The sequence below is a fragment of the Mus musculus genome, chromosome 18, assembly GCF_000001635.26.
Source record: "Mus musculus strain C57BL/6J chromosome 18, GRCm38.p6 C57BL/6J".
NCBI lineage: Eukaryota > Metazoa > Chordata > Mammalia > Rodentia > Muridae > Mus > Mus musculus.
In genome coordinates this window covers 57,917,356-57,932,826 of record NC_000084.6, presented here as the reverse complement: position 1 = coordinate 57,932,826, position 15,471 = coordinate 57,917,356, and the positions used below count along the sequence as shown (strand labels likewise).

Here is a 15,471-nt window from a genome sequence, read left to right as displayed (position 1 = left end):
ATGATAGTAACTGAGCAATCGGCTTCTTTTCTCACAAGCAAATACTGTAAAATTGCTTCTCATTTTGTAGTCAGTTTTGAGGCATAAATTTTACCCGGCCAACTAGAAACAAACAATTCTAGCTTAAGAAAATGGACTTTGTTGTACATATTATACATGAAAGGCAGTGCCTCCATATTAAAATATACCTGTTAATAAAATCTTGTTTGAGTGAAACTTACCTTTCTGTGTAATGGATTTTTCACCAGATGATTTGCAAGTATCTTGATCTGACTTTTTACTGTAATCCACATTTACTACCACATCCTTGGTACCAGGTGATTTTTCTTGTGAAGATAATAATTCTTCTATAGATATGAAAGTATTTAAAACAGTTTCAAAATCATATTTTAATTATTCAAAGTATCATGGTTTAATAATTAAAAGGTAACCAGTGTTCCTTGTGATGAAGATAAGAAACACCTATAATGTTTAAAATGACATTCCATTTAAATATGCCACCACAAGTGGCTAGGCCACATTCTGGGGAGTTAAGCAATGAATGAGAATTAAGACAAAAATAGAACATAGTAGGCAAAAAGATATGTAGGCTTTCAAAAAGAGCTCTACTCTCAAAAGGAGTTATAATATAAAAAAAATGTAGCTGTGACAAATGTTCACACGCACACAGAGGACACTGCCCTAGGGAACTATTCTGCGACTACAAGTTCAATGTCTGAGGTACAGCCTTTCACAATAATCACAGTAGAGGAAGCAATTCTTCTAGCAGCATTTTCAGGTTTTGGTAAATAATAAATATTTAACTTCTACTGTAAAACATATATAAAGAAAGATTGACATGAAATTGATAATCTGTCGTAATTCCCATCATTGATGTGTGTGGATGGAGAGACACACGAGAAGCTACAGGAGCCAGGAGCCAGCATTAAACTAAGGGCTATCAGAATTTACCTCTTTACTGTTCCCAACCAGCCTATGAGGGGTGCCACTGGGCAAAGCTGCCCTGGCCATAAAATTCTGGAAAAAGGCTGGAGGTTTAGAAACCGTGTGGGCCCAATACCACATCTCAGCAATGAACAAGGCTTTCATAACAGGACTTCATAGTGATTACAAATGGATAAAGGTATTTTTTCTTTTTCTTTGAGACAGGGTTTTTCTGTGTGATAGCCCTGGCTGTCCTGGACAGAGATCCGCCAGCCTCCCAAGTCCTGGGATTGAAGGCGAATGCCGCCATACCTGTTAGATGATAGTTTTAAAATATTTCAGTCATATTTAATTCCCAGTAAATAATAGAACTGAATAATACGTTACTTTTTGAGGGAAAGGGAACAGCATTTTTCTAATTACGCAGTGTTAATGAGTCACGTTCTCTAAACTTAGTCACTGCTATAAGACTTCAAATGAGGTTTTGCCAGATTCATTCCAGAAAAAGAAAACACATTTACAGCAAGCCAAGCTTGCTTGTTTCATAGACCTCAAAGCGTTTCTTCAAAGTTGTAGACTACTCTTAAAGAAGAGTATAAGGTTGAAATGCATGAACAAATTACTATGTTTCTTATCTATCAAAACGCAGCTAATCTGATGATTTCACTAATTAACTCATAAGAGAAAATGATAGGTATTCAATTTTTTTAAATACGTAAAATTCTTTGAAGGATATAGAAATTTCCACTTTCATAAAGTTGGCAAGTAAATTATATCTTAAATTTAACCTTTATTTTAAAATACTTTAAAGATTATACATTGTGTTTTTAATACTTTTACAGCCTAAGTAGTAATTTAAATATTTTAATAATGATTTAAATATTTTTCTCATTCTATTTTTTAAAAACAAGTTTGGCCAATTTACAATCATAACTAATGTCTGTTTCTCTTAAGGCCACGATTTATACTAAATTTTATACTCTCCATTAGTAATAATTAATGGAAAATAAAGCTATCATATGAGCTGTACAGAGAGAAGACACAGACATGGTTGGCGAAAGCACACCTAATCTTAAGATGGTGAGCTGTGTCATGAAGAAAATGGCATCTATGTAAGTGAATGAAGAACTTACAATTAGGCACAACTTTCTAACCAAGTAACTCGTACTTTGGCTCTGCAAGAGCTTGATCAAAACAGATGCAGATGTCTGCAGCCAAACATAGGACTGAGCGTGGAGACCCCAATGGAGAAGTTAGAGCAAGGACTGAAGGAGCTGAAGGGGTTTGCAACTCCATAGGAAGAACAAGAAGAACCAACCAGATGCCTCCAAAGCTCCCAGGGACTAAACCACCAACCAAGAGTACACATGGGAGGAGCCATGGCTCTAGCTGCACATGTAGCAGAGGATAGATGGCCTTGTCAGGCATCTATGGGAAGAGAGGCCCTTGGTCCTATGAGGGCTCGATAGATGCTCCAGTGTAGGGGCATCTAGGGCGCTGAGGCAGGAGTGCCTGGGCAGGTAGGGGAGACACTCATAGAGGGAGGGAAGGGGGAGAAGAGAGGTACTTTGTGGAGGGGAAACTGGGAAGGGGAATAACATTTGAAATGTAAGTAAATAAAATAACCAATAAAAATGAAAAATAAATCTTAATGTAAGGAGTACTTACCCTGACCTTGGAGGTGTGATATATCCAGTCCTTCCTTCAGGCGGATAACCACAACTCCAAATTGTATGTCAAAAGCATCACTATAATGGAGGGAAGAAGCACAGTAACTGTTTATGTTTTGTATAAAATGAAGGGAATCACAGCTCTCTAAAATGACTTTCAGCTCTAAATGTCTGCTCTCTTTCATATGCTCTGAAAATCAGTCAGTGAGAGATGAATCATGTTAGGTCCTAATCCCACCCCTTTCTTCTGTAGCACCCTAGGAAACTATGTAAGTGTGCATTAGAGTGACATGCCACACGATGCTCTGGTCAGGAACTTATGCACACATGACCTCATATGCCATAAAGCCTTGTGTGGTCTAGTTTTCTGTACCTACTCTCAACAAAACCACCTCCCAACCTACTTCCCACAATGAGCACCCACCGTAAACTGCGGTGACTGACTTACGTAGCAGCCTCTTAGAGTAGGAACAGGTTTGTTTGGTTGTTTGATTTTAGGTTTTGTTTTGTTTCTCATTATGTGTCTGTTTGTAGGCATGTGCACTTGAATGTCTGTGAAAGATTGCAGTTATAAGCAACCTGAAGCTACAACTAATGCAGTCGGTGTATCTAAACCATTTTCCACACTGCCGAGGCTCTGTTCTCTAGGATGCTTAGTCCATCCCACTGCTCTTGAGCCTGAGGAAACAGTACAGCACAGCTCTCACACTTTGATAGCCCATGATTTAATCTTTCTTTCTACTGTCTTCCTTTTCTGAGCTACCATATACACAATGTGCACAGTACAGAACTAGGTAGCTACAAGGAGATTCTCCTCGCCAAATAACACGAGGGCACAAAGTCCACAAAATCACCTAACATTTAAAGGCTTCTTGTTTGTCACCTACTGTATGACCTCTGATCATTTCTTAAAAGACTTTTCAAATAAGTTATGAAAAAAATCTGTAGACATAGCAGGAATTGCAGTAGAGAGAACTTCAGTGAATTACAAGGAAAACTGGCATCCCAATTCCATATTCAAACCACTCTGCTAAAGACAAGATTTTCTCCCTGATGTTTGTTTTTTAAACTAATAATATTGATGATAATGGCACAATGTGAATTCTCAATGTAAAAATGTATTGAGCAAATCCTAGAATACTAAGAAAAGTACTTTTCAAATTTTAACAACTCTATCTGGCAAAATCCAAGAAACTCTTATTAAAGAATTCAGTTCTACAACAGCATTGTTAAGATTAAATATATACACAAAAGTCTATGAACCAGAGAGGCAAAGTAAGCCAAGAACAAAAGGAACTCGCTGGATAAGCTGTAATCCGGAAGTTAAAGCGATGTGAACAAGCTAAGCTGCAGGATAAACACCGCCGAGGAAATAAGAACCGTAAGCTCAGAACGACACGTCAAGTGGAAAAGACAAACACGTATGTGTAACTGCAAACAATGACAATAACTCAAGGGAAGTGGGAACAAACTCAAATCTTTGCAGCGTCTCAGTGTAGGACATAGTAAACACCTTATAAAGCAACATTCTGAAATCTAACGCTGCTCAGTTACAGCTACAACACAGGAAGAAGTATATGTGGTTAGTTACAGAGAAAGCAGGGTCTATACAGACCACTGTTGTATAGTTCACATCTAATATATGTCTATGAAAATTACTCAGCTGTTACGAAAAATAAAATTATGAAATTCACAAGTAAATTGGTGGAGCTGGAAACCCAAATAAGGTAACCAAATCCAGGAAAATAAACATGGTGCGTGCTCTCTCACTGTTGATGCCACCTTTAAATGTTCAGAGATGCATCCTATTTGTAATGCTCTAGAAGTCAGGAATTTATTAAGAGGGCACTGGGGAGGAGTGGCCTTCAAGGGTGGGGAAACAGAGCACAGTAGTATAAAATACAATAGGGGACCAACAGAATAAGATGGGTTAAATTGGGCTGGAAGATGGGAGGCAAGGAGAGGAGGGAATCTGGGGAGGAATAACTACCATAAAAGGCATTTAAAAAAAAGTCATTTGGAAACCACTGTTGTAGAAGCTTCGTAAAACAGATGTACATATAATGAGTACCCTACAAGGAGAGGACGATATCCCAACAGATACCCCATTCTAACAAATAAGCCTGGCACCAAGAATAAGTTACCATTTCTTGAGCTGTTAGCCAATGGGCTCCTCCAAGCATTACAGGCTACACTTCAGAACTTATGCTAAAAGCCTACTGCTAAAGCACCACACACTTAAATCACAGATCAGGGAGACATCAAGCTGGTATTCGTCTGAAATCTTTTCATCATTACTGGCCAGTGTTCATGGTGCTGGAAGGTTCTATGCACACTGCTAAAGGAGACAAGGAAGCCTCAATCTCACCCAGCTAGGAAGCTTACAAACTCCAACCATGACTGTCCTGACAAGAAAATGGCCACAGAGCGAGAGTGACAGAATGCTATGGGAGCAACCAACCATTTTCTGACGGTTTAAGACTTAAGTCTTAAAACATAAAACCTTTAAGGTCTTGTCTATGAGAAAGAACCCATAACTGATACTATTAAAAGGACCAAAGAACCTATGGCTCAAGAGGACATAGGCTCTAGGACAGGATTCATATTAGTTGGTTTAATGGACATAGTACTGAGTATTAAAACTATTCCTAATGTCTTATTGCTGCGCCCATAGACATGAGCATCAGAAACCTTGCAGTAGATGTCAATTGAGAGACCCTAACTAATGAACGTGCAAAAAAAAAGTTGGGACATTCACATCACACCCTTTACCCCAAGGCTCAATCTTTGCCAAAGAGAGGGCAAAGGATTGTAAGAGCTAAGGGTGGTGGATACCTTCAGGAAACACTTTTCAAGTCACAACAGCGCAGATGCACTATGAATTCAGTGATTGTGACAACGTGCACAAGCTACAGCAAGACAAAATCCCAAGACAGAGGATTTGGTAGTGTCTGGGAGAATGAGTCAGGTTTTTTAATGCCGCCTCTAGTAGACTGAACACACTAGCTGGGCAAAAAAAAAAAAAAAAAGGAGTCAATTAGAAAAGGGGTGGGGGGTAAATCTCAAAATTGGATGGGAAAGGCTGGTAGAAAGGAAAGAGTTGAAGGGGATGAATATGTTCCAAAGCACTGAAATTATCAAAAAACTAATAAAGATATAATGAAAAAGGCAAGGGTAACAAACGATTTTGCACACACAGAAGCTGTTTTGTAGATCTGTTTGCACATGTACATTTGTGTAAGTATTGTACATATCTGTCCGTGCTCTGTGTAAAAGAGACATCGGTATTTTGTTAATAGGTCCTCATTTTAAAACCCAGACAGTTCATGGGGTCATTCATTTTTCTGCACCTATTAAGAAAACACATGGAGGGAGCCATGGCTCCAGCAGCATATGTAGCAGAGGGATGGCCTTATCTGGCATCAATGGGAGGAGAGGTCCTTGGTCCTACTCGATGCCCCAAGTAGGGGAAGGCCAGGGTGGAGAGGCAGAGGTAGATGGGTGGGTGGGAGAGCTCCTTCACAGGAGCAGGGAAGAGGGGGAAGAGCATAGGGGGCTTGAGGAGGGGAAACCATAAAAGGGGATAACAGTTGAAATGTAAATAAAATAACCAATAAAAAAAGAAAAGACTACATAAAAATTGTTTTAAACAAATGAGTGAATGCTTTGTAAGTTGCATTTTTTTCTGCCAAGTACATAACAATTTAGAAGATACTTACTGAAATAAGTTTATATACATATCCACATCCCTCATATCGGCTTGTAACCAATCTTTCTTAAATCCCAGGACAAGTGTGTTTGGCTTCATACGACCAAGTCCAGCAGCCTAAAATATACAAAGATAACTTTAATACAGACTGTTCAACAAAAGAATTTTTAAAAGATGAAATATTTTTACACTGAGAGTTTTTCTTAAAAATTACAATATGAAATTGACCGGAAAAAAAAAAAAAGGAATTGACCCAAATTACTCATACTAAAACACAATAAAAATAGACGCTACAATTAAACTCTCAAAAACATCTAAATTCATTTTTATATCTTAATGACAAAAAGAAATGTGTACTTTTGCTAACCAAAATAACATTTAATTAAAAAAAACAAAAAAAAAAAAAACCAATGTATTCACCTCCATCCTCCATGATGTATTTTAGTAATAGCCACTAAGGCTTAGATGTAAGACTATTGTCTTGAGCTCTGAATTCTATCAGCAGGAAACTGAGTTAACTTTAATTATGCAAATATTCCTTCTGAAATCTCTTTGATTCCCTTCCATAATAGTTCAAAGTATTTTTCAGTGTCACCAAAAGCTACAATGCAAGCCAAGCACGGTGGTACCTGCCTGCAATCCCAACACTCAGGAGGCAGACAGGACTGCAACTCATGGGTTTAAAGCCAGTCTGGTATACATATAGTGAGTGTTGTGGGCTACATGTTACAGAGACATATAAGGAGATCCTGTCTTTAAAAAAACACACATTAATGCACACACATACACAAATTAAAGAGCTGTAACTCAACATAATTAACAGTTATCCCTCAAAGTCCATTAACATCTCTTTCCTATGCGTTTTCTTTGCTTTAAGTACAATGAGAAATTGTGGAAAGCCATTTGGGGTACTGCTTGGCAGTAGTCTGACATTGGCTAAGGACAAAAAAATGGGCTTCAGGCAAGACTCTGACATTAGCATAATAAGGAAGTAAGTTTTGGCAAGAATCTAACTTTAGGCTGTAATAGTGAAGTAAGGTAAGGCAGGAATTTTAGTCTTAGGATGGAACAGAAGAACTAGGCTTCAGGCAAGATTTGGGGCTTGGACAAGGAAGTGGGCTCAAGTATTTTGGTCATTATGACAAGCCATGGCAGCACAGCACATACAATTCCATGCTGCTTTGTTAGTTCCTTATTGTACTGCTTGCCCAAAATACTTGCATGTAATTAAAATGGTATAAAAAGTAGGTTGAAAAATAAAAATTTACCTTCAGTCTCAGAATTGACTGGAGTCACCCTACAATGTTGTCTAACTGTCTTTTTTTCCTTTAAATTCTCACTCTCGCACTGGAGAATCTGTTGACTGACTGAGTGGGCTTGGTCAAGAAATTGTATCCTGGGACTGCATTATTTGGGTTTGGAGATGTTATGCCATCTTAAAAATTGTGATAGGGGCTGAGGAGATAGTTTGGGGAGAAACTGACTGTAGTCTGAGTATGAAGACCATATTGCAACCCTCAGATCCCATGTAAAAATACCAATGGTGGGCTGTAAAGGCTGGCATTTCTCTGGGGCTCACGGGCCAGCCATGCTACACAAATTGTCAAGTTCCAGGAAAAGAGTGAAAGACCCTGTCTCCAAACAAGAACAAAACACCATGAGGGCATAACATCCACAAATGGCGTGGAGACTGACCTCCAAGTCCACGCATGTAAGTGAGCTGAGGGGAGAAGTGAACAGCTTAGCACTGAAGCAGCATGCATCACGTCCACAGTGCTGCCAAGTAATCATCGCCCCAGTCAGAAAGCCCACAACTGCTACTCAGGCTTTCCCCTGTGGCCCCTTGGACAGTTAATAGAATTCTCTCTGGTCACTTCATGAATGAAATCACACAACTTTAGTATTTAGCTTTCTGCCCTTAGCAGGCTGTCTTCTAGGTTAATGTAATTAGTATAACTCAATTCCTTTCTATAGACAAATACCATCGTGTATACATGCCACAGTTTGCTTTATTTGATGATGGGCCCTTCAATTGTTCTAATTCATACCTTTGTACCTTTGGCTACAGTGATGATGGTGCAGCGAAATATCTCCATTAAAATATCTCCATCTGCCTCAGTTCCTTCCTTCAGTTTTGTAAAAGCCAAGGAATGTAGCACTAAAGTCATTTCAAATTTACCTTCTTTTTTTTTTGATTTCAAAGACAGGGCTTCTCTGTATAGCCCTGGCTGTCATGGAACTCACTTTGTAGACCAGGCTGGCCTCAAACTCAGAAATCCGCCTGCCTCTGCCTCCCGAGTGCTGAGATTAAAGGCCTGCGCCACCACGCCCGGCTTAAGTTTACCTTTTTAAGGAACAATCAACCTAATTTTTCAAAGTCAGTATCATTTTATATTCACAATCAGAAAAGCACAGGGTCTCGGTTTTCTACTGAGCTGTAGTCCCTTAAAGCTCTAATTTTTATAAAGTTAGGAATAAACACCTTCTAAGATACTCAAGTACTGAGGCTTTCAGTGGCATTACTGTAGTAACTAACTCCCTATATGTTTTTCATTTCCACATATATCTCTCTCAACTTCAATCCTTTACTCAGGGTAGCTATTATGAGAGAGGTTTTATTTCCAGTTTCCATGAAGGAGTATGTAATTAACAACAGTTTACTACTGAGGAAATGATCTTTTCCCAAACATTCTTCACTAGTGCTCTGAAAATCAGTTTGCAGACTCCACCCCTATGCGTCACCTCACAGTGCAGTCACCCGGCTTCTTACACACACCAGCCTTCCCTTTCACATTGAGCCTTCCCTCCCACAGTGTTGTCTTTAGATCTTCAGCACAGATCTCTGTGCACCTTGTGCCAGAACTCAGTGATCAGAACTGCATTTGCTGTGTCAGTTTCTATGTGTCATCACAACCATAACAGAAGGAAGAATAGGCTGTAGGGTTTTCATTTTTGTCTTCAACTATTAAGTAAAAGCATTTCCAAATATTATGGCTAGCAATATAAATGGAATAATAGCAAGAGAAATCCATTAGATTTAAAATCACAGAGAAAGTAAGTGTATGACTATCTGTTTGGGGGTTGTCTGTTTGTCTTTGTTGGTTTTTTTATTTATTTTTTGGTTTTCTCTGTAGCCCTGGCTATCGTGGAAATCTGTAGACAAGGCTGTTCTCAAGCTTACAGATCTACCTGCCTCTGCCTTGGGCCTCACCACCTGTTCACTGTGACAGAGAAACAGAAATCTATGTGCTAATGAGATTTAAGGAAAAAATTACTTCATAAAAATTATTATACATACATAGACAACCCTGGCCAACCACTCTAAGGTTTCTTGTGCCTGGAACATAAATTTCATAGAGTTTTCTTTACATGTAAAAAGGTGTGTGCATGAAGCCTCGTTTTGTTCTCTAGTGTCATAAAAGAGGGAGGAAGGAAGGGAGGGAGAAAAGGAAGGAGAGAGAGAGAGATTGAGAGAGAGAGAGAGAGAGATTGAGATTCTTTAAATTGCTAGGCTCTTGTCCAATAGCGACTGTGACATGGAGTATGTAACAGTTCAAAAAACGTCCCACTTCTCTGTATGTGGCAGTAGTAACCCTTGTGGATATGGGCACAGGGTTGCTATTATTTCTCTCTAGCTTTCCTCTGATTCCTTTCACTCCTTTCTGTTTTGCAGCCATGGAAGGCTTGCTCTTACCACGTAGCCCAGGCTGGTCTCTGACTGACGGTAATCCTCAGCATCCCAAACTCTGGGATTATAAAGGCACACATCAAAGCTTGGGTCAATATGGCTTATGAACAGTCTTTGTAAGGACTTATCTCAAACTTTTTTCATAGACAAGCAATTATTACAGATAACCCTTGTGTCATACAGTGAATTTTCTGTGTAACTGGCCTCTCTTCTATTTCTTGCCATCTATTGAGTTACAGTGCTTTCCATATAAATGTGATAATTACTTAGCAACCCTACTCGGTGCCTATCCTTCTTAAAGATTACTGATCATTCTAAACTAAATTCTAACAAGTTCAACAGGACCGGCTCAAGACAACACTGGGGACCTCGCTCCACCTTTAACAGACAGCTCCATGGTCACAGTCATTAAAAGTTGCTTCTACTTTTAATGTTCAGTTGGTTGGTTTTTAAGATTAAAGTGTTAAGTGCTGTCTCAATTTATAATCTCCCTATTATCTTTAGGACATAGACAGGAGTTAGGCAAATAGTTTGGTCCAAAATCCACAAGAAAGCAGCAGCACTAACACTTTAAACTGGGACTGACTCTAAGTCTCCTACTGCGGTGCCTGTAAGCTACACAAAGTGAAAGGAGTCTAAACTTAGAGCTAGCAAATGAACAGAGATACAAAGGACAACAACTTTTTGAAAAGTCAAATAAAGATAGCTATGACTCAACATTTTAAAAACAAACCTAGTGGGTAGCTGGAGTGAAAAATAGCTAACAGAAAGAGACTAACAAGCTAAGGTGACATCCTACAACACAAAATTTCTGTAGTTTTCTAAATTATAAAAAAAAAAAAAGGTGATTTAGAGATATTTAAGTGATATGCACTTATAGTACCACGAGGAAAGACCTGAGGAGGACCCAGGAGCTTTAGCCACATGCACCACGGGAAAGGCTCATCACCTGCATCAAGTATTGTGCACCTTCTCGCAAGTCATCTGCGTGAACCGGAGCATAGAAAGCCTTCATTTTGTTTTTAATGAGCCATCGCTGATATCTGGCTTGATCAATGGACATCTCTTTCATAGCTTGTCTTCTGGGGCCCTTTAAATTAAATTATCAGATTTGTATTTAAAACACAATCCATTTTACACAAATTCACATACAAAAGCCATTCTCTTATACTAGTGTGAAGGAATGTGCTTCTCAGTGTTGAGCTGAGGAAAGCGTGCAGTAACTGCCTCCTGTTCTCCAGGGAAGGAATTCTAATAAGTAAGATTATACAAAACAGGGGAGCTCTGCTGCTGCCTGGAGAAGGGGGACTGCAAATAAGATTTTAAACAAAATATTTCAATCCTAAATTAATGAGAGAAATTTGCAATTACGAAAATGGAAAAGAGATTACAGAAAGCAAAATAAGAGCCTTCTATTTCTCTTCAGAAAGTTTACTAGTTTGATTTTTGTTTGGTCTAAGTGTCTGGGTTGTTAAATCACAGTAACTTGAGGATATAATTGAAAATCAAAGGAAAACATATTCTTCTGCTCCTAGCTGAAGCAAATGAGCTTTGCTAACTCAAAATTCTGTTTTTATCCTTTTATGCAACATATAAAATTTGTTAGGCATGAGTATATAATACAAAAATGTCCAAATATTTAAAAGTATTTGTCTTAAAAATAACTATGTAGAGGAAAATTCAATCTTTCCTAAGTATGTTGCCATTTTTATAATGTCTTGGGCTCAAAGCACCAGCTTCAAGGGATGAGTTAGAGACAAACTGGAAAACTCTATTTACCCTATCTGAGAGGTCAGTGTTGACAACAGGCCCTCCACACAAGCCCGTGTGGCTTTGCAACTAAAAGCAACTGTTACAGGCAGTGCAAAAGAATGCACACCATAACTCCTGGTGCCTGAATAAGGGAGCAGTGCTGAGGAAGAAACGGCACTCTAGTTTTTTCTGTTGTTTTTTTTTTAACCCCCCCCCCCCAATGGCCTAACATTTGTTACTCTTTTTTTTTAATATTTATTTATTTATTATATGTAAGTACACTGTAGCTGTCTTCAGACACTCCAGAAGAGGGAGTCAGATCTTGTTACAGATGGTTGTGAGCCACCATGTGGTTGCTGGGATTTGAACTCAGAACCTTTAGAAGAGGAGTCAGTGCCCTTAACCTCTGAGCCATCTCTCCAGCCCAACATTTGTTACTCCTAAAGGCTTGTTTTTAACTGCACTCAGATTTAGAAACAGTTCTCAGTGAAGACAGCCTGCATTTCTTGGCAATCTTCCTCACATTTTTCTTTGGCTTCCCTTCATTCTCTTGACCAAATGGTTATTTAACAAACTCTGCAGCCCCCTCATTCACTTAGTGTTGTTTCTTCAGAGCAACACATATGCATTTGTGTCACAGGATGTGTGCAGTAACATGGTGAGTCCGGGGTGCTTTGGCCTGGGCTTCCCACCATCTTTGTTCGATTGTTTTCTGCTAACACACTGGCAGATGTTGTCATCATCATGTTTAGAAACCAAAACATTTTCAGGTTCTAAAAGTAATTAAAGTATCCTCAAGGAATCTCTATCTATCCAACCATCTCCATCTCCCTCTCCAGTAACCAAGTTGAGAACCCTCTGATTGGCATCTACAATGTATCTCAAACAGACCTGAGCTTCTTCAAAACTCTCCTCGGCCTCTAACAGCACACTGCTTACTCAGCAGCAGGCACACTCTGTTGTGCATCAAGACAACTTGCTTCACAGAAAAACCCTGTCATTTCTCCCAATGATTTGGACCACAGGAACCTTTCCCCAGCATCAGCATCTACTCCTATTACCGTGTGCTCCTTACATAAAGTGCAAAGTTTGTACCTAACTTCAACGAATTCCTAACAGCCAATTAGGGAGGAGATGCTCAGCTTCATCTTAACACAACTGACCAGGGGGTACCACAAAAAAGAGCCACTTAGTTCCTTCCGCAGAGCAGGTGAGGCATAAATTCACAATTATTTTCAATATTGAAAATGATCTAAGAGAAAAAATGCACTACCTTTGAGGTGAAAACATATTATTTTAGACATTTTACTTACTGGTTAAAATAACTAAGGTATAAAATATCCAGATCTTTTAAAATATGTTATTTTGCAACTGTTTAAAGAAAAAGGTATTTTGAAGAAAATATCTCAAAAATTCCTACAGATCCATCTAATGATTTCTAATCTAGAAGGTATATTATTCACAGCCCATTTGATGAATCAAAAAGTTTACTATAGAAAACAAGAGCAATACATACCATATGCACATGGCCACAGATCATTAAACCAACATTTTTCGTGAAGTCATGAACAAGATGAAGTAAAGCAGGCCGTGAGTTTGGAGAACCTGTCATTACAAGGCACTGTGGTCTAATTTAAAATAAAAAAAAAAAAATTAGAACAGTTTGAAATTTTTATGTAGTTTCTCTAAGAACATAGCTACACAAGAACTTTAAAAGGATCATCTTTATTTAATCCTTCCAAAGGACGCAAGTTCAGATCTTGGCAGCCAAGTCAGGGGCTACAACTGCTTATAATTCCAGTTGGCCATCAAAAGCACCCACAGACACAGGGCACATGTGCAAATACACATAAATACAAGCAAATGTTAAAGAGAATGCAAACCTCCCTAACAGCTCTGCTAAGAAGATGCCTCAAAATAAAAATAAATAACAATAACAACAAAGCCTTATAACAAATACCGCCCCAGATGTATCTCTACAACAATTCTACTGCGTTTCTGGGAATACTACAGAAATTACCATGTTGTTTATAAACAGCATAACAACTTTTATCTTCAAAGGTCATAACGATCCCAGTCACTTTGTAGATCCTGTAAAACTTACTGAGCACAACTAACCCATAATATAAACAGGTTAAGTTCCATAATGACACAGACCTCACATATCAACCATCCATCTAATTAAGCTTACGGTTAAGACTATTGGATACGTAAAATCAAATACAGCAGTTTGATCTATCTAGCCCAGTTAGTTCTACTGGGCTAAAATCTCTTAGTTCTAGTTAAGAATGGCAAATGCCAAAACTGCATTCAGTTATCTATATAAACATGAGAAGTTGACAAAATACTTAGATGTTTTAAACTACAGTTTTTTGGTTGGGTTTCATCCCAGCACACAGGAGGCATAGGCAGGCAAATCTCTGAGTTTGAGGCCAACCTCGTCTATATAGCAAGTTCCAAGATAGGACTACAGAAGGAAACCCTACTTGAAAAATAAATTGATTTTCATTAACTAGAGGAGATCAATCTTGTTTATATAGCAGTCAATATCCACTTTATCCACCAAAAACGATTAGTGAAGTTCCTTAAATTCTCCACATCTACACTTAGACAAGCAAGGACCTGACTAGAGTTGCTAAGGTAAGAACTGGAGAAATGCTCAGTGGGGACGAGCACTTCCGCTTCTGACAGGACCACGGGAGGTTTTCTTGGCCTGCAAAAAAACACCTTTCAGGTTTTTTAAGTTTAAAGTTGTTGACTAAAAACAGCCTGTCATTTCAGAGGATTTGATGCCCTCTTCTGATTCACACACATAGATACATATATATAAAACTAAATAAATCTTTTTTAAAAATTCTAACTTAGACACTAACTGTTATAGTAGTCCCTAAAATAATAAAAGCATTAATAAAGATTTTTTTAAAATACTGACTTATTTGGAATTTTAGTAAATAAAGTAGGTCACATATCAATTCTTTCTGAGAGAGATGCTTTGGGGTAATCAAAAGCAACATCATGGCACAGCCTGCTCAGTGCCCTCTTCTGACTCTATGCTTTTCAATTTCTGCAGGTGGCAGGATTTTCTAGCTACAGAAGATGACCCCTCACCGTGTTCTCAGAATAAAGTAACTATGAGTAACTTACAACCTGAAAGGTGTTCCTTTCCAGGCCTCCATGGACACACTGATCACTCTGATCATGACAACAAGTCGTATCTTTTAGGGACCAGCAGAATGCCAATACATAAGGACGAGGGGAGCCAAATGACCAAATCTGCCTACCTGCCAGGAGCCATCCCTGCCTGGACATCTACCAATGCCTTTCTTATTCAATTACTGCATTTAAAAAAGCTTCCTGAAGGATAATTTAGAGTCTCCTCTTACCAATATAAAATTTCTGTTAAACTTATAGAATCACAGAAACCCATGGAAAAAAACACCTGAGAGTAAAGCACCAAATCCCGAAAGCAAGCACAGGAGGGAGGGGAAGACTGGCAGGAGACACTGAGTGACAACGGGAGGCTGTGAAGCTACTGATTCTAAACCGCAAAGGCAGCAGCAGGAAGCTGTCAGCAACCAGGCATCTCCAAGTATCTCTGCACACCGCAGTGAAGCTGTGTCAGAGAAACCAAAATCAAGAACCCTGGTCTCGTGTGTACATAAGAGGCAATAGGCAGTGCCAAGTCACTTCCATCCCTCTGGGGGCAACTGCCTGCATCTGCTCAGCTA

At 38.8% G+C, this 15,471-nt stretch overlaps 1 protein-coding gene across 4 annotated transcripts in view; it reads right to left on the bottom strand.

The window, feature by feature from the left end:
- The window catches only part of Slc12a2 (solute carrier family 12, member 2), a 68,310-nt gene that overhangs the window by 13,995 nt on the left and 38,844 nt on the right, over positions 1 to 15,471 (bottom strand). For all 4 annotated transcript variants that reach the window (XR_001782351.1, XR_001782352.1, XM_006525732.3 and 1 more), the window contains exons 16-20: positions 13,260 to 13,371; positions 10,941 to 11,081; positions 6,314 to 6,420; positions 2,593 to 2,672; positions 222 to 347 (exon numbers count right to left, since the gene is read on the bottom strand). Coding sequence is in view for 2 of the 4 variants with exons in the window: in XM_006525732.3 (XP_006525795.1) it covers positions 222 to 347; positions 2,593 to 2,672; positions 6,314 to 6,420; positions 10,941 to 11,081; positions 13,260 to 13,371 (566 nt within the window). In the remaining 2 variants the exon portion in view is untranslated. The remainder of the gene's footprint in view (positions 1 to 221; positions 348 to 2,592; positions 2,673 to 6,313; positions 6,421 to 10,940; positions 11,082 to 13,259; positions 13,372 to 15,471) is intronic.